General features: G+C 41.3%; 1 protein-coding gene and 1 long non-coding RNA gene across 4 annotated transcripts in view; both read left to right on the top strand.

The window, feature by feature from the left end:
* LOC126390868 (B-cell receptor CD22-like) overlaps positions 1-19564 on the top strand; it is a 70587-nt gene extending 51023 nt beyond the window's left edge. For 2 of the 3 annotated variants that reach the window (XM_050045357.1, XM_050045354.1), the window contains 5 exons: positions 15054-15314; positions 15883-15967; positions 16078-16138; positions 18022-18251; positions 18338-19564. In XM_050045357.1, coding sequence (XP_049901314.1) covers positions 15054-15314; positions 15883-15967; positions 16078-16138; positions 18022-18251; positions 18338-18398 — 698 coding nt within the window. In that variant the 3' untranslated portion in view covers positions 18399-19564. Of the gene's footprint in view, positions 1-11100; positions 11332-11517; positions 11869-12217; positions 12428-14024; positions 14283-14552; positions 14814-15053; positions 15315-15882; positions 15968-16077; positions 16139-18021; positions 18252-18337 lie in introns of all 3 variants that reach the window. The other variant, XM_050045356.1, reaches the window with a different exon arrangement.
* LOC126390871 (uncharacterized) lies at positions 2490-4900 on the top strand. Its single transcript, XR_007569997.1, has 3 exons — positions 2490-2547; positions 3415-3644; positions 3792-4900. It is a non-coding gene; the product is annotated as an uncharacterized LOC126390871 (long non-coding RNA).
* Positions 19565-19902: the final 338 nt, after the last annotated feature.

Genomic DNA, 19902 nt, shown 5'->3' with positions numbered 1-19902 from the left:
GCCATACAGTAGATGCAAATGAATCACTACACAGTTTCTCTGTGATCATGTTGGGAGCCTGCAGCACAGCTTCATGATCTCCAGTGAAGAATTAGTAGAAAAGGCATCAGATGAATTATTAAATAAGATAAGATAAGATAAGATAAGATAAGCAGTCAGGGAGAAGAGTCAGATTAAGAATTTCAAAATTTAAAAACTTAAAAACTAGGCATGCAGAAAAGTAAAAAAATTCAAGAAACGGCAATAAATAATAATAATAAAAATGAAAAGTGGATAATAATGAGAAGTGGATAAAAATGTGAGCATATTTAGTGCAATCTTCTGTTTTTGAATTATATGTTATTTAGTGCCCCTCCCAGTAGGTGGCAGTCATAATGATGACCTTGTTTCCCTTAGCCTAAAATCTGAATCTGAATCAGCTTTGTAGTATGTGTGCACATATTAGGAATTTACTTTTCGAAACATTTTGTCCTCCAGATGCTCCAAAGCTTCCCTCTGTGTCAGTGAGTCCCTCTGCTGAGATGATGGAGGGTGACTCAGTGAATCTGACCTGTAGCAGTGATGCTAACCCAGCAGCTAAGTACACCTGGTACAAGGAGGATGAAGACTCACCAAAAGCATCAGGACAGATCTTCACCATCACTGACATCAGAGCTGAACACAGTGGGAATTATTACTGTGAAGCCAAGAACACAAGAGGACGTCATAACTCCACCTTTAATCCAATTATTGTGTCAAGTATGTCATACTAATGTGTCTGTCCATAGCCCACTCACTTACACTGTATCTTAACCTTCCAGTTAAACAAGCTAATCACAGTACAAGCCTTCTTTAGTTACAACACATAATTTATTTCTGCAATCTTCAACTACCTGGCAGAGAGCTCTGACAAACAGATGTCAACATGTCTTTTTTGAAATACTTTAATAAGGGCAGCAAAGTGCTCCAAGCCCAAGGGAACCAACCATTGTTATGAAACAGAGCAGAATGGCTTCAGACTTGGCCGTGCGCCCTGGAAGTCACAAACTGATATCAACTGCATAAAGCAGAAATGTAATCCTAAAATCCTTCGGATTCTGTCCATGACTATCCCAAACTGGATCACTTCTATGAAAGTTGGTTAGTGGCACATGGAGCCAAAAAAAGCCAAATTCCTGCAGTATGAAATTACCTGGATCTTCCGCATCACTGGGCCCATAGAGCAAGTGCACTGGCAACTTATGGCGGCTGAGCATATAACTTATGGTTAAGAACTCTGCCAACTTTCCTGATGGTGAAAGGAGTCCATTTATCAGTGATACTCAAAAAGATGTATTCACTGATCACTGATTTATAGATTTCTCTTTCACAGTGTAAGTCTATGGGAAAATCTTTCTGGGCCCCATGACATCACATGACGGACCCTGAAATTGTTGGCCACTATTTAAAAATGGCTTCAAAGCCCGGCGATGTTTCTAGGGGCTTGCTACTAAATCCAGGGCTGATGGCTGGAGTTGACCTGTCAGCTCCCTGTCAAAGACGTTTTGTGATATCCTCGTGATGGAGCACACGCATATTCCACCTCTCCTGTTTGCCAGTCAGCAGGTATTGCCCCAAACTTCTGTGCTACACAGCTGTGGCATGTCAACCAACACACAGCCCAGCAATATTTTGTTTGGCCTGGACACCCTCAATTTTGGTATGAACGGAACCGGTTGCATGTCTGCCAACTGATAGAAGGTCTTAGCTGTCTGCAGAAGTTTAAAGTGAAAATATTTCCAAGCTTTAGGCTTCCTGCCAGTCCTGCAACTCTCTTTCGTCCCCTAGTCAAGGTCAGCTCTTCTTTCTTTCCAAAAGCAGCCCGGGAAAGGCCTTGCCTTCCTTTCCTATGTCATCTGAATGTTTGTCAGAATCTCAGTCTCTCTCTGTGGCCACCCGAACTCCGTTTCCCTAACCTCTCCATGGATGCATGGAAGGTGACAGCTCTGCTCAGTGTCCAAGACAACGTTTTGATAATTTGAATACAAGATCAATCATTAATCTTTAGCTTGAAGTACAAAATTTCCCACAGTATTACAGACCACCAATATTGTTTTTGGCATGTGGGTTGTTGCACTGCTTTAAACACCTGATTTTTGTGCTCATGATGAGATCATTTTCACCTTCAGGGATGCAAAAGCAATGCTACAGTTTCCATGAGTCACTATTTAGAATACTTCTGTCTGAGGATCTATGATTTAATGTGTAATTATCAGTTGCTAATGGACCAAAACAACCTGTAATTCCATAACTAATTGCTCTGTTTGATTGCTGTTTCACAGGATCAATGAAATCAGTAGCAGCTGGATCCATCACAGCTATTTTTCTCGCTATCATATTTGTCTTAGCCTTTCTATTCATCAGGTGAGCAACTAAGTTTTACTGTGATTATATTCAGTAAATCTGGTCAGTTGTATTGTAATTTTGTTTGATGATTAATTTGCTTGTTCATTTTTTTTCTTATCCAGAAGAAAGACGTCCTTGAAACAACCCCCCGAGCCTAGACAGAGACCAGACGACAATGCACAGGTGAGGAAGAAGAGTTCAGGTATCACTCAGAGTCCACTGTCACCGGGAAACTCGTGTGAATAGTGCTTCATGTCCCCTTCTGGATACTTTCTTCACCTAAACTAAACTGTTCACCTAATCACAGGGTTGGCGATTTGATCCCTGTCCTCAATCCACAAGACACTGAATCAAATTGGCATGCCAGCGCCTTGCGTGGCAGCTCTGACGCCATCTTGTGTGGGAAAGGGTCAATGAGAGGCCAACTATAAAGTGCTTTACCCATTTCGGTAGAAAAACATGACATAAGTACAGTCCATACATCATTTTTGCTCCCATCACCCTCTTTTTTTATCTTGTTTATTTCCATTTGACACATTTTTTTTTCCTTTGCTCAGTCATTCTGTGTCTTAAAGAAACAGTGTGTAAGATTTGGGGAGATTTAGTGGCATGTAGCAGTAAGGATTGCAGGCTACAACCAGCTGAAACTTCTCCAAATTCCTTCAGTGTTCATTGGTCAGGTGTAACATTGGTAAGGATGTGTCTTTGGCCCTTTAATGTACCTCTTCATCTACACGTTCATGTTAGGGTTTTGTTAATAAAAGGGGAATCAGGTAATCCTTGAACTTTATTGACCTCTGCTGGTGATTAGTAGGAATTACATCCAAAAAAACAGAAGTAATCTCAAACCTGTGGTTCACCATTTGGCTTTCAAAATGAGGCCTGAATCCACAAGAGGGAACATGAAATAAAGGAATTTTAACCAGGAATTTTAAATTGAAAAAAAATTACCCTCACCTTTAACTCTGCAGTATTTTCCTATGTGGCCATTTGGGGTTTATACAGGGCAGTACAAGGTACTGAAGTACTCAAGTAATATTTACCCCACAGGCAAACATGGGTGCAATATATGAAACGCCCTCAGCTATAAGACAGAGAACACCATCAGAGCAGCAGGACGACCTCTGCTATGCCAGTGTGAGCTTCTCTAAAAACCAGGAAGATCCTCTCTACTCCAACGTCAGGCTAAACCAACCCAACAGACACAGGGAGGAAGAAGAGGACGAGGATGATGTGGAGTACTCTGTTGTTAACTTTAAACGTGCTGGTGCTGCCACAGAGTGAGTTCATGAGAGTTTTCTTTGCCACATAAACATAATTCCCATCATTTTATTGCAGTTGAATCCCTCTGGAATTTTTTAAACCTGTTCTGATTAATATTGGGAGTTTTCTGAGCTCTTAAAAATAAGTCTTTTCTTCATTCACAGATCAATACAAGAAGAGCCTGCGGAGGATTTATATGCACTTTACAGCAAAGTCAACAAAAAACCAAGAGTATGAATACAACACGAGTCTGTGGTCTCTTAAACAATGTTTAAGCAGGTTAAACACAGAGTTATAAATAATAGGTGTGAGACAATAAACTGTATTAACTGTTGTCATGACGTCATTTCTCTTGACAAGGTACAAGTATCAGTTAGCTAACACCTGTAATTTACGTATCCCAAGACAGAATTAGATTCAAGATGTTACCAAGGAGCAATATTTTACTGCCAGTGCTGCTACATGACATTTTCAAAATCATCTCAATCATTTCTCTTTATACAGTCAACACGTTCTCATCCCAACTCCACAAATATTACCGCTTTGTCAGTGGACTTTCACGTCTAGCTATGACTAGTTAGCCTCCTGCATCTGTTGTTGACGTTCCGGGACGGCCTGTCAGTTTACCCTTGTTACATGCATTGTGTCTTTTCATTAAATGCACACAGTCTTTTTGAAATTAAACCCACAACTTTGTTTTTAAGTTCATTTCCTTGTGCAACAAAAGCACATGATAAGGTTTAGGAGAAAAACATCATGGTTTGGCTTCAAACTCACACGGAAAGCAGAAAAACGGGCTCCCAGGTGAATGTCCGGGATTGGTTGGACCCATCCACCTCCCCGACACCTGGCAGTGTATTATAGCTGTCATCAGTGCCTTTGTTCATTAGTATCTTGCACCTAAAAGTGGCAGAATTTGATGAGTTGGGAATGAGACAGTACAGTGTATCTGTACTGCAATCTTTCCTGCTTTTCTGTGGGTTTTTGCGGTTAAATTATCAGTTTTTATTGTAAAATATTGTGAATATTCCGCTGCTCATTTCGCCAATTTTTACTTCTGTTGCATCATAAATTAGTGTTAAGTACTTGTTTCACAGCTTAAATTGTTTTTTTTTAACCATTGTTTTCTGTGTATTTGTATGTATATGTCACCTCTACTGGAAGATGCTCTGTGAATAATATTTTTGCAAGGACCAAGTCTTAACTTTAAGCGTCACACTTTCTAAGTTTTGAACAGAATTTTCCTAGAATTTCATCACAAGGAGCAACTCTTTGTACCAGGAAGCTTTGTGAATACGGCCCCAGATATTTTTTTGAATAAAATATTCAATAATCATTCCAGCTGTCATCATGTTTATGCAAAGTATTCAATATTCAAATTACAAGGGGACAAGTGATACCAAAGCTGCTGTCAGATTCCACGAAGCCTAAAAATACCCAGAAACTAGCTTATAGTGACACCTCTGCAAGTCATGTGACTCTCCTCTTGCAGGTCGTGGTGATCTGTTGAGAGTCCAGTCATAGCTTTGTTACTGTAACTGAACAGGCAGTTCTGTCAAGATATGTGTTTTGTTAGGATGGACCCTGCAACACAACATCAAAGTAAAAGTTCACGTTAACTCACAGGGCCAGGCAGAAGTCAAAAAGCAGACAGGCAGAGATGAGCAGGCAAACTCATCCAAAAAGGGGGTCAGGCAAGCAGTAACAGAACGCTGGACCACTGAGGTAGAAGCACAGTAGATGATCTGACAAGGAACAAATGAAAGTGGTCAGGTATATTAACAACAGGGCTGATGGGGAAGTGGGAACAGGTGTGCAGGTATGTGGGGAAGGTCAGGTGATGGGGGATAGCAGCAGCAGCAGCAGCAGGGGTTACTGCGCAGCAGGGAGGGTTGGAAGGATCTGAAAAGTGGGAAATGAAAGCAGACAAGACAGTCTATTTTTCATAATCTACAGTATACAAGGAAGTTCATGCAAAACAAGTCATTTCTTTACTTCATCTTGGGGATTCACACACATTCAGCTGCTCATGCATGTTAATTATTTAAAGAGGAAGGAAGCCGTGGCAGTTTTTATCAGCTGCCCCATTCAACTGTGTCAACAGAGGATATAACTTTTCTTTCAAGATCACATCCTTCTCTGTTTTAAGCGGAGCTCGTCTGAGTTAGTAATACTGCTCAGTATCTACATTCTAACATGCTTATGGAGAAATGAGCGGAGCAGCTATGAGTTTAACAGCAGCAACGAGTGGGTTTCTTGTCCTCCTCTCTGTACAAGGTACTGTAGGCCTACATCTATATTTATAATTTAATGCATGTAGCACACCCATTTTAGTTGCAGGACTGCAGGAGAAGTTAAGTTAAAGCTAAATTTACTGAGTAATTACTGGTAATTAGTCACCAGATCGCCAATAGATTTGATGATGATGTGATACAATGTGATATTTACCTTTAAAACCCTGTCACACCAGACATTTGCTTGCTTTAAAACCAGAAATTTAAAATGAATCATTTTTCAGGTCGTTTTTGGTGCACACCGCACTTTAAGATAATCAGAAGAAAAAAAAATGTGCTCACTTGGTTAGTCTGTACTTCTCCATTAGTAGAAAGAGTCATGCGCGTCTTTAATTTAGAGCAACTCGGTGTGTGTCGACTGTTTGCCACACCATATATGTTTCTCTGTACTGGCTGTCATGCTAATGAGGAGAGAGAGCACCACGTGGTAAAGAATATCAGGCTGAAAAAAAGCCAGGTTTAAACTGAGGAGAGAAAATACAATATGTAGGCCTACTCTAAAAAGCACATAATCCTGACAGTGGCATTGACCTCAGTGTGGCACTTCAGTAACAGTAATAAACTTTATAGTACCAACGTGCTAATGCAGAAGAGTTTCACATCCGCATTCTACATTTCTCTGTACTTTCACACCCCTGACCACAAACAGGAACCAAATCAAGCAAACACACAATTTCATCACAAACCATACCCTTCTAATAATTATTACTCTGTCTGTTTCTTCTTCTCTTTTCTCAGAAGAGATTAAGGTTTCAAAGTATTCCTGCTCCCTCACTGCCCCTTCAGACACTATGATGCCCTCCTTCTACTGCACATAGACATGAATACAGAAATATAATGTGTATGATGCTTTACTCTTGTCTTTCCTGATGTGTCACCTCTCTATTACGCTTAAACACGTCCATCCCATGGGGAAAAACTGGGACAAGTCTGCAAATAAATAGGAGGCATTTATAGCAGTGGCAGTTCTAGCACATTTGGTGCCGTAGGCCAGTGGTTAACAACTGGTGGGCCGCAGGTCCACTCTGTATGGACTAGGGATCTAATCTACCAATAATCGGCACTGCCGATAACATCAGCCGATATTCAGCATTTTTATGATAATCGGCATCGGCCGTTTTTTCCACCGATAGCCGATTAAATACGCTTATTTTAATTAAAATACGTTTATTTTAATTAAAACGCGCTCCTTCGGCTCTCATGCAGCCGTCTCTCTCTCTGCCTGTCTGCCTGAAGTCTCCACTCTGTGCTGTGTAACCAGTGTCCCGCCTACAGCCCCCACTGAATGGCTACACGGCACAAGTGAGTGACAGCCAATCAACACTGAAGGTAGATGCAGCTGCAGCGACACAGAGAGAGAGAGGAGAGAAGACTGCTCCGGGAAGCAGCAGTATGATGTTTGAAGGCAAGACAACAGAAAATGTCGAAGCTGCAATAAGAAATCCTCTATGCTGAAGTTTTAAAGATACCACTGTTGATGCTTGATAAACACGCCATCTTCATACTGTATCTCAGTGTCTGTTCCCCCCCTCACGCCTTTGCTCGCGAGTCGCAACGGGCAGCCATTGGAAACAATAATGTCGTCACTTCACATCGGCTGCTAAAGCTAACGGACATGTAGAAGTTTACATCAGTGCATTTCAGCTGTGTATGGTCGGTATGGCGCTTGCTTGTGTGTGTGTGCGTGTGTGTGTCGCGCTGAGAAGAAACTATTGTCTGTGTGCAGCTATGTTGACATGGAGTGTGTGTGTGTGTGTGTGCGCGCGTGTCTGTGTACATGCACGCTAGCTTCAGCAACTGATGTGAAGTTGTTTTGTAGGCTTCATTAGTTCATTTAGACATGCATTTAAAAAGTATAGAAGAATATCAATCAAATTTACTTGGCATTAAAGTAAAAGTACTGATTCTGCTGAAAAAATGAAATGTGACTGGTATATTAAATACATGTAATTACAAATTACTTTAATAAAAATAAGTCTGGTAACCACTGAAAGTTTAATCTTTATTTATAAACTAATTATGCTATTTGATGTAAAAAAAAAAAAAAAAAAAAAATCTGAAAAGTAATAACTACTAAAGCTATCAATAAATGAAGTGAGCCAAGGTTCCTGTTCCTGCCACCCTCTTTATTGGTTTGCACTTAATCAGGCTGGATCAAATGTACCTGAGAGAGAACATAAGACATCATTAATCAACTGTTATTTATTTCAATGAACTTTTATAAATGTTGCTAGAAGATCCCTGAACGTTTTGTTTTTAGATAATTTAACTTATTGCCGAGACTCAAATTTCAGTACTGTGCAGTTCAGTTTTTACTTTGATCTTTTAAAAAAAATCAGGGAGACATTTCATTTTCAGTGAACTTTAAGAGATCTCTGCACTTTTTGGTTTTTATATAATAAAACAACCAACCATTTCAACCAAGATTTGTGTCAGAGTTTGTGTTATTCTACAAAAGTTTAAGGTCTTTTTATCACAGACTTTCAGTGTACAAAAACAAACAAACAGTATACTGTTTGTATTCAGTCTAATCCCAGGTGTGTTATTCTAAATTTTGACACCAAAATTTTAATTTTTACTGCAAATGAATATTGGTTCTAAATATCGGTTATCGGTTTCCTTGACTACTAATAATCGGTATCGGTATCGACCCTAAAAAACCCATATCGGTCGATCCCTAGTATGGACCAAAAGTGACTCGAGAAGTTTGTAAAACACATTTCATTTTGAAGTACACTGAATTTCTGGCACAGAGCTTTTATTCTGAAGTCCAGTAATGGACAGCTACTTAACAGAGACAGCAAACTAGCTCAACAACATGGCCAAGCACAAATATAACCCTGAATGCAGACCTTGAACTAATGACACATCAGTGTCAGTGCCATTTGAATCCAAACGGAGAGCCGGGGCTAGCTGGGAAGCTAGCGGAGGCTAACTGGCTGTGCTTCCCTCCGGTCATGCTGTGGCTAATGCTCCGCTAGCCGCTCGGCTGCACAGATAGGTAACACCTTGGCTGTCAGGATGTACCACTCTGTCACTCCGCTCTCTCTCTCACGCAGGCACAGAACATACATGCCACTTGGCCGTCGGATGTAGTCTGTGTAGTGTGTTCAAACGCAAACCTGACAGACACTGTAAAGATGAGTAACTGGGGGAAGGAATTGCGCCTCGCAAACGAAGAGCCCATTAACCGTCAAATGAAGGGAACGGTGAGGGACGGGCCAACTTACGAGAGAATCGCCGAAGGACTGACCAGCCACGGCTTCCCTCCCAAGTCACCCACGTTTTGTTACTTGCTCACGCCCCCTATTCCCCCAAAAAAGGGATAAACAAAAGTAGGCAGGCGGCATTTTGCTGCACTCCCCGATTTTGTTTTTGTACTGTCAATGCTGAAAAAAGACTGATTGGGGTTTCCTGCAAATCTGCACAATTCCTATTTAAAAACAACTAGCGCAATTAGTACTAGTAAAAAAAATAGTAAAAGAAACATTTTGATTCTTTATTTTCTATTTGTGGCGCCCCCTATGGATGACGGCGCTTTAGTATTTGCCTGTGCTGCCTATGCCACAGGCCGGCACTGATCTACAGGATTAAACCAGGCAGGATGAGGCTTATGCTTCACAAATATGTCTCACAGACCCTGTCGTGTCACCCTGTCTCACTTGCATTAGGTGTCCCAGTAAGACAAGCCAGTGACCCAGCATGCACAATACCAGTACCTTGAAACTCCCTTACCACTATGGAATATTTTCAATGCCATCAGTTACAGCTGTGCTTTTCCTGCAATCACAAGCCAAAATGTCTGCTGTGAAAGAGGTCTTTGTCCCATTTTGAAGTTAAAAATGATCTCACACTTTAAAAGTGTATCATGAGCGTTTTGTGACATTGACTGCAGTAAGATAAGATTCTGGGGTGCTTGGCGTTTGTCCAGGTTACCTTTTCTCAACCACCTCCACACATTCAAGTCTGATGTTATAAGTCTGACTGTGGTTCCTGATGTGCTCTGTGTTACAGTGATACAGGGCGGAAGTGACTGGGGAGTGACTTACAGTCCTACTAAGATCTGTGCCTTGAAAGGATCAACAGTGGAAATACACTGCAGCTACAGATACCCATCCGGAGTGAATACTACAGTTGAGAGAACATTGTGGTTTACTAAATGGCAGGATAACAAACCTGTGGATCTGAGAGCAGACTCAGAATACGCAGGTCGTGTGCAGTATCACTGTGCTAACAGCCACTGCACTCTGACAATCACAGACCTGAGAGAGAGTGACTCAGCTGAGTACAAGTTCAGGTTCACAACAAACCAACCAGGTGGGAAATATGCTGGCTCACCTGGAGTCACTTTGTCTGTCACAGGTAACATTTTTGTTAGAAACTATAAATTAAAGGGGAGCTATTATGCTTTTCTAGTTTTCTGTATATTATGATACAGTGTGTGATGTCCATGTTAAAGGAGCAGTGTGTAATAATAATAATGATAATGATAATAATACATTGGATTTATATAGCGCCGGTGGAGGAGCCCAGACAGGTAGGGGTGAGCCAGGTTGTGGAGAGCTTTGTAAGTGATGATGAGGAGTTTGAGGTAGATACGCTGGGGGATGGGGACAGTCATTCCCTGGCTGCTACATGTACAGTAGCCACATGCTAACATCAGGGAATGTTGGCTGATGATAGTTAATTTCTCCATGCTTTTGGAACATTTTCCTGCTGAAACCTTCCTGCGATTTTGGTTCAGAAGTGTTTCTTGGTGATTTTTCAAGTTAGAAAGTGCCATTATATTTCCTTATAGTCATTCCTGGGCTGCAAAGACAGTGCAGAGATGCCGATTAAACAGATATGGAAGACCTAGAAATGCTGGCCAATCACAGCAGACTGCACTTTTTCAGGAGGGGCTTTAAGAGAGAGGTGCTAAAACTGAGCATTTCAGATGGGGGAGTGACTACAGGTGTTCCAGCACAGACAGTATGAGAAAAAAAGTTTTTCAACATTAAGGCATGTAAACATAATTTAGGAGAAACACAAAGTGTGAACCTTAAAATGATAAAATCCCCTTTAACTCCAAATGTTCAACATTTAGGAAACACTATGATGATTTTCTGTGTGTGTAATATCGTGTGTGTGTGAAGACAGCTCAGTCTGAAATTATATTTTTGTTTCTTTATATATCCAGGTTTCCAGGTGCAGAGGAGCAGAGTAAGCTCATGCAACATTGGATCCTGTAAATATGCAACGCTGACTTGTCACAGTAGTTGTCGTCTACCTCATCATCCTTCCTACATCTGGTACGAGAATGGAAAGAAAATAAAGGAACAACAGGAACCTTATGATCACTACTTTTATCCTGAAGACAGCTATTCCTGTGCTCTTAAAGGACATGAGGATGTCCACTCTCCGTTAGTGTGTAAGTTTCCTGACAGTCTTCCACTAACATGACACTGTGTTGAACCTTTTAGCTTATTTTCTGTATCATGACTTCATGCATCTTTTACATGGCTAACTTCATCCACAGTAATACAGCCAGCTGTTAATTATGACAGGAAAAAACTCTAATTTTCATAATAACAATCAAAAATATTTCATTTTTCAGGTGTCCATGGTCAGTCCTGTGACAGAGTGACGTACACTGACAGAAGCATCTGTGCCTTCAAAGGTTCATCAGTGGACATTTCTTGCACTTACAGCAGTTTTAAATCTATCACATCTGAATTCTGGTTCAGTTCTAAGCTCAGTGACCAGCAGGGGTATAACACGCGATCTAAGGACGTTAGTAAAGACCCCCAGTATGATCGTCGTGTTGACGTCAAAACATGGGGAGGACACTCCACCCTGAGAATCACTGACCTGAGAGTGAGCGATTCAGCCCAGTATCGCTTCAAATTCAAAGCAGGAAGCTTTGAATGGGAGAGTAGTTTACCTGGTACAACTCTGACTGTCACAGGTACTGATGAACACAAGCTGTTTGTGTCGTTAATGTCGTGGAATTTAATGTAATTTAGTGAGATTTTGTGCTTTTTTATTCAAAATGATTTTGATAAATGCATGGTCAGGTAAAAGTGAAGACTGACACAAGGGAAAGTACTGACTGGGAAGCAAATACAATTTTAAAAAGTATGGATAATAAGCACATTGATGTGAGGAAGATGATGAGTTGTAGTTCAGTGTGCTGTTGTGTATGTTTTACAACAAACATCCTTCTCATGCTTAGATTAGAGATTAAGGTGTGCACTGTAGAGTGGTAGATTGTGCATGGTGTAATTTTTTGTGACATCCCTGTTCCTTATTCACAGATCCAGATTTACAGGTGCAGGTGATCTGGTCTCCTGTGGGTCCAAAGCTGATTTGTCACAGCAGTTGTCTTCCTTCTGGTCGTTCCTCCTTCATTTGGTACAAGAATCAGACGGGGATTCAGGGAGAAACATCTGTTTCGTATGGAGGATACGTCAATCTTGCAGACAGTTATTCCTGTGCCTACCAGAGTTACCGCTCCCCTCCAGTGTGTGAGTTTACTCTACTATGCAACCCCAGAAAGTAACAGTACAAGTAAATGCTGGTATGAAAAAGCAAGACTTAAAACATGAAAAGAGAATTTGAAGAAACCCTTTGACTATCCAGGGCAGGAGAGCAGTCACTGTGCAGTTACCTGTCACAAATCTCATTGAATCATTACTCACCCTCTCTGCTGTAGGGCGCCATTTTCTGCTTCCTTCATGAAGTCGGCTTCATCGTCAAGTGGAATGTAGTTGCGAGCTTGAAGCGTCAAATCTTACAAGCAGGCGTGGCTGGAGTGGAAATTCAAACTTTGAGAGCACTTGTTTGCACTTGCTCTTATGTGATTAACCTGTGATCTAATCTGCAAGCCAGGACCGCTGATGTGCCAATCCTTATGATTTTAGTTTGTAGTAACGAAGTGATGAAAATGCTTCGCGCCACCCAGTTGCCAATTAGAGTTAAATTTCTCCAGTCACCTTGAGGCGTCCTGTTCTACATATCTACCAAGTTTAGTAAAAATCCATATGGCGGTTAGGCCTAGATAAGAAATGAGCTCTCTAGCGCCCCCATTTTGTTTGATGGGGTCAATAATGGAGGGGTCCCCTCAGATTATGTGTGGTCATATGCCTACAAAGTTGCGTGGTGATGGGTGAAACCCTTGAGATGTTATACACCTTTATGTGATGAGCCACGCCCTCCGCAATATTCATTGCCTTATAGAAGCTCAGTTTTAGTAAGTTTTCCAACTTTTGCCAAGAGGGAACTTTAGATATTGGTCCCTAGATTATGTTCACCCAGTTTCATGCAGATCGCTCAAACTTCCTAGGAAGAGATCCATTTGAAGTGTTTTTCAAAAAATTCAAAATGGCGGAAAATCTATATAAGCGGAAGTTATGGGTTCTTGAGGCAAATGTGTTCCTCATGAGGAGAGGCATCTCTGTGCAAAGTTTCATGTCTCTACGACATACGGGGCATGAGATATGCCCATTCAAAGTTTGCAATTTCAGTCGGTTGCTATAGCGCCCCCCTTTGGCCAATTGATGTAATACTGCTTCATTCACATCCTCCCATGACCCTCTACCACTGTGCCAAATTTCACATGGATTGACCAAGTCAGTGAGGAGAAAAACGTGGAACAGACACAGACAGACAGACAGAGTTTTCCTCATTATATAGTAAGATAAGATATAGTAAGATTGACTGTATCAGTATGTTGTGGGCATCCATTTCTTAGCAAACTCTACCTAAAAAATGCAATTTAATTTAATCTATTCAATTTAAAAAACCTTCACGGGAAACCTATTTGTGGCCGTTCGCGCGTGGGAATTATAAGTGTGTGACACATCAAAAGCTCTGGTTGGCAGCCATTGTGAGGGATGATAACAATTAAAAGAAGAAAGCTGTGAGTGTGACAATGGATCGCTTAATTGTACGGAGCAAATTACAATAAAGCACCAGTGAACATAACCTACCACCAAAAGACAGTATCACGAAAGCTACCTGTCTTATGTGTTCTTATTTTTATTGTCTTATGTCGTGAGTGATAACACACATTATAAATCCACTAACATACTCATATTAATGGATGCATATTCTGTCCTCCAGATGCTCCAAAGGTTCCCACGCTGTTGACGAGTTCCTCTGGTGACGTTATGAAGGATGATTTAGTGACTCTGACCTGTAGCAGTGATGCTAACCCAGTAGCCAAATACACCTGGTACAAGAAGAACCAAACACCCCTCAGTGAAGAACCACAGCTTCTCTTCAGCTCCATCCAGACTTCTGACTCTGGAGAGTATTACTGTGCAGCTGAGAACGAGCTGGGGAGGAGGACATCTGAATATGTTATTATCAATGTGCAATGTGAGTAAAAGTGGCTTATTTAAAATAGCTTAAATGTGTCAGATGTGTTGCATCTATTTAACAAAGGTTTGCTTTTGCTTGTTCTCCTCACAATTAATGTCTGCAGCTGTAGTTTGTCGAGCAGCTCAGTTTTAATCACTATTAGCATTTATATATTAACTGCACTGTTCAGGGGATTCAAACCATCATATTCATCACAAGACCTCCTCTAAAGTTTCAGATGCTGCAACACACCACAATTCATAAAAATCGCTGTTAAATCTTTTCCAGATGCTCCAAATGCCTCCTCTGTGTCAGTGAGTCCCTCTGCTGAGATAGTGGAGGGCAGTTCAGTGACTCTGACCTGTAGCAGTGATGCTAACCCAGCAGCTAAATACACCTGGTACAAGGAGAACCAAACACTGCTTGAAGGACAAGAAGACATTTATCATTTCACCTCCATCAGCTCTGAGGACAGCGGGAGTTACCACTGCAAGTCTGAGAATCGACATGGACGGATCAACTCTACTTCTCTAGTTTTAGATGTTCAGTGTAAGTACACAAACATCAGCAAATCATTTAGACACAGTGTGTTTCAAAGATGAGACACAGATGTAAAAAATCAGATGAGTTAATTGCAGAAATAATTTCATGCTATAAAGAAGCAACACTTGAACACATGTTCCTTGAAACTTATTGCACTCTTTGTGAGAAAGGTTTTCTGCTTTGCACATTAGCGTCACTGAACATATGCACGTTGCATCATATCTGTTTATACATACTCTCCTCCAGATGCTCCAAAGCTTCCCTCTGTGTCAGTGAGTCCCTCTGCTGAGATAGTGGAGGGCAGTTCAGTGAATCTGACCTGTAGCAGTGATGCTAACCCAGCAGCTAACTATACCTGGTACAAGGAGGATGAAGACTCACCAAAAGCATCAGGACAGATCTTCACCATCACTGACTTCACAGCTGAACACAGTGGGAATTATTACTGTGAAGCCCAGAACACAAGAGGACGTCAAATATCCACCTTACATCTGACTGTTGTGGCAGGTAAGTTATGTGCATACAGCCACATGCACCTCTTTACTACATATTTTATTTGGATACCTTCACACACCCTCGACCAAACCTATGAAAATGATCTCTGTGCGGTTAATGGGTGGATTATGAGACAGTGGGCCCCTGGGCACAGATATGCAAAAGGGCCCTGTCACCTCTCTCACATGGGAGCAAGACACAGGATGTTGTGATGGTTTTGTGTTTCTTTGTAGTGGTGATGCATCTTTTTGTGGTTCTGTGTCTCTTTGAGGTATATTCATGCATTTTTTCGGTCATTTGTGTCTCTTTGTGGATGTTTTGCCCATTTTTGTAGTTGTTTTCTGTGTCTATGCAGTTCTTTTGCATCTCTTTGGGGTCTCTGAGTCTCTTTCTGGTTGATATGTGTTACTGTGAATGCAGGTGAAGGGTAGGGGGCCCTGCTGACACTTTGGGCCCCTGGGCCTGTCCCATCCATGATACAATTGAACACCTACTGGAGATTTTGGTGTTATGTATTAATCTGTAATTACTCAAACATCCTGTATTTGCCCAATCAGTTGTCACTGTTTTCTCCTGACAGGTGCCTGGAAATTAGCAGCTGCAGGAACCATCTCTTGTGTTCTCCTGGCTATCTTAGCAGTCCTCGCTGTCTTCCTTTGGATAAGGTGAGCAATTCTGTGTGACTCTGATTATGCTCTTCAATGCACGTAAAATTTTGTTATCTGTTCCCTAAATTGATTAGTTAATTTATTCAATTGCTCGTTTTTCTATCCAGAAGAAAAAAGGCCCTCACACAACAGTATCATGGCGGAGAGAGACCTGACAATGGACCACAGGTGAGAAAAGACAGAGACAGTGAAAGAGTTAGAGAGAATGCTCAGCTGAAAAGTGATTCATTTTTCCTCCTTTTTAGTTTCTTCACCTCAGTCAGTTCTGGGTGTTACTTCACAAGCAGTTTTGGGTAGATTATCCTGCATAATTGGAATACTGTTTCTGGAGGGCCGTATTCCTTTGAGTTTTTTAATTCTTCGTTCACAATCAAAATGACATGTAATTTAATTGTGTGGCATAGTGTTGGAAGTCTTAACTGCATGGCTTAATTTTTTGGAAAATACCTTTTGGTGTTAGTGATATGGATCTACAGACTCTAATCCAATTGCCAGAGGAAAATGTTGGCATGGTAGGTATCTGCAGACAACAAATATATTACATTTGCATGTTTCAGTATCATATCAACATTTATAAAGTGATGAAGAATATACATGGCTTTTTACGGAAAGCAGTTGTTCTTTGACAGAGTCACTGCTGCTTTTCCAGCTGGGATAGTGGCACAGAAAGCTGTTGTTTTTTTACCGAGACATTGCTGACATTGCTGCAGACAGTGGCATGTAAAGCAGTTATTTTTACAGAGACATCACTGTTTTTCCTACCAGGACAGTGGCACAATGGGTGTTTGTTTTTTTACCAAGACATAATGCTTTTCCTGCTGGGACAATGGCATGAAAAGAAGTAGTTTTTTACGTAGACATTGCTTATTTTCCTGTCAGAAAAGTGGCATGAAAAGCGGTTGCTTTTTACCAAGACAATGCTGCTCTTCCTGCCAGGATAGTAGGATGAAAATTGGTTGTTTTAACCAGGATAATTCTGTTTTTTTCCACCGCATTAGTGACATGAAAGAAATAGTTTTTTACTCAGACAACTCTTATTTTCCTGCCAGGAAAGTGCCATGAAAAGCAGTTCTTTTTTACTAAGACAATGCTGATCTTCCTGCTAGTAGGATGAAAATAGGTTGTTTTAACCAGGATAAATCTGTTTTTTTCCGCCGCATTAGTGACATGAAAAGATATAGTTTTTTACCCAGACAACTCTTATTTTCCTGCCAGGAAAGTGCCTTGAAAAGCAGTTCTTTTTTACCAAGACATCGCTGCTTTTTCCTGCCAGGGACGTTGGATAAAAAAGTGGGTATTTTTACCAAGGCATTGCTGTTTTTTCTGCAGAGATAGTGGCATGAAAAGCAGTTATTTTTACAGAGGTATCACCGCTTTTCCTACCAGGATAGTGGCACGATAGGCGGTTGTTTTTATTTGAGACAGCACTGTTTTTTCTGCACGGACAGTGGCATGAAAAGAGGTTGGTTTTTTTACCGAGGCGTTGCTGTTTTTGTCTGCCCAGGTATTGACATGAAGAGTAGTTGTTTTTTACCAAGACAAGGCTGCTTTTCCTGTTTGGACAGTGTCAGGAAAGTCTGTAGTTTTTTACCTAGACATTGTTTATTTTCTCGCCAGAAAAATGGCATGGAAAGTGGCTGTTTTTTTTTGTTTTTTTTTTGTGTTGAGACATCGCTGCTCCTCCTGCCAATGTATATGTAAATACATCTAAAATATAGTGTTAAAAATAATCTCTGTCAGTGGCACAGGGTTCACCAGTTAATGTGGTGAACATGAAGTAGCCTTTGAATATCAGAGACCTCTGCTGGTGACAGTAGGAATTGCAACAGCCTAAACACTTCTCAGGCTTCAGGACCACAGTTGTTTGGCTCAGCAAATTGGGATCAGTTCCAAAACAAAGAGCATCAAGTATTGTGCCCAGAAACCCTCAGTGCCCAGTGAAGGAATTTTGTATAATTCAAGAATAACCTACCATGATCCTTCCCCAAATCCAACAGGTAAGGTCATTTTGTGCAACATGGCATTAAAAAAAGTTCTGTTTGTCCTGTCAGCTAAACATGGGTCCAGTGTATGACGCCCCATCAGCTGCAGCACAAAGACAACCAGCAGAGCAGCAGGATGAGCTTCATTACTCCAGCATCAGCTTCCCTCAGAACCAGGAAGAAGCTCTCTACTCTAACATCAGGCCAGCTCAGCCCCACAGGCAAAGAGAAGAAGAGGACGAGGACAGTGGTGTTGAATACACTGCTATCAAAACTGAGAGTGCCAATGGTGCCCCGGGGTGAGCAGCAAATTCTAATCACTACATGATTAAAAAATACACGCTGAGTCATAAAGTGTGTGAACACTTTATTTGTCCCTTCACAGAACAAGACGTCAAGAAGATGGGGAGGATTTATTTGCACTCTACAGCACGGTCAAGAAATGAACTCAACATGAACGTGTGGTCTGTTATTTATTCATGAAGTTTTATGTGCACCTTGATTATTTAGCAGGTGGCCACAACGAGGTTAGAAATACTGTGCACTGCTCAGGACAGCAACCACTGCACCACCATGCTGCTATAATTGCAATTGACCCAAATCAAAAAACTATTACCTCTTTTCCGAGTGTAGGAGCCATGTGTGTGTGTGTCATGTTGGTAAGTCTGGTAGCCTTGGACCACGAACCCCGTTTTTCATTTGGGGGTTCCCGGTCTAGACTGATTCACGTCTCCATAAACGTTCAAATCAAACATGTAATGTACTCACCTCATAGGCACAGATGTTAGGAAGGTGTACGGGGGGTTGCCGTGTGTTTTCCGTTATTGTTCAATAAACATGCATTTTATCTCGGATGTCTGAAATTTTCTTCACCCCTTCTTCGTCCTGCAATGAATGAGTGCACCGATTTTCTACTGCGCCACAGCGCCACAATAGCGGTTGGGAGGTGTATTGCACATTGGTAGTAAGAGGCTCTAGCCTTGGACCAAGGGTGCGTCCCAAGTCTCTTATTTTATACTGCTAACTCCTAACTCCTTACTTGAACCAGAAGTCGTTCAAGGTCCGCCATCTTTAAGGCCGTCTCATGTCTCTTATTCCTGCCAGTAAGGAGTTAGCGTTAGGAGTTAGGAGGGATCTGTTAGGTGCGATGAGTAAGGTAACACGAGAGGTTCCGAACAGGAAGTCTTTTTCAGCTTGAGGCCATGACGTATAAATACCCGCCCCCTACATCTGGCTCATTTGAACGAGATGGTGGAGAAACAGCGCAAGTGTAGCCGTTACATGCATTCTTTGCAATGAAACGCTGTAATTCACATGCCTACGTGACTACAAAGAGTAACGTTAATGATAGTTTGTGCAAGACTGTCATGTTGTTATTAAGTTTATTTCATTCACAACCTGTTGCATTCTTCAGCGGACTGTCTGTGATGTGTGGCTGTTAAATGTGCAGCTGCTCATGTCCAGATCCACATGTGTTGATATAACACCACGCACACACGAACACACACACACACAAACACATTTGCCCATCATTAATTGTCCTGCATGTCATGTGAGTGGAATAATGTTTAATAGCTTGTAGGTAATATTAATTATTAATATTAATATTAATNGTGATATTGGGCTTTATAAATAAAACTGAATTGATTGAGGCAGACTGACAGGTCTGATATGTCTTATTCACTCAGCAGCGGACTTGTTGAATGATGGCGAGTGGATTTAATAATAGTAATAATAATACGGCTTTGATCAGCTAATATAATGTGACTTGGGATGTATGCCAAACGCTGGCTCCGTTATGCAGCAGATCCAGCTGTGCCGCCGTCATCAGAAAAGGACGTCGCTTTACGTGACGCTTCAGAGTAAGGCCGTCTCATGTCTCTTAATCAGCAATCCTCGCTCCTCACTCCTAACTCCTGATTCCTTGCATGTTTTCCTAAGTGGGAGGGA

The sequence above is a fragment of the Epinephelus moara genome, chromosome 5 (genome assembly GCF_006386435.1).
Source record: "Epinephelus moara isolate mb chromosome 5, YSFRI_EMoa_1.0, whole genome shotgun sequence".
Lineage (NCBI taxonomy): Eukaryota > Metazoa > Chordata > Actinopteri > Perciformes > Serranidae > Epinephelus > Epinephelus moara.
This window is presented reverse-complemented; position numbering and strand designations above follow the sequence as displayed.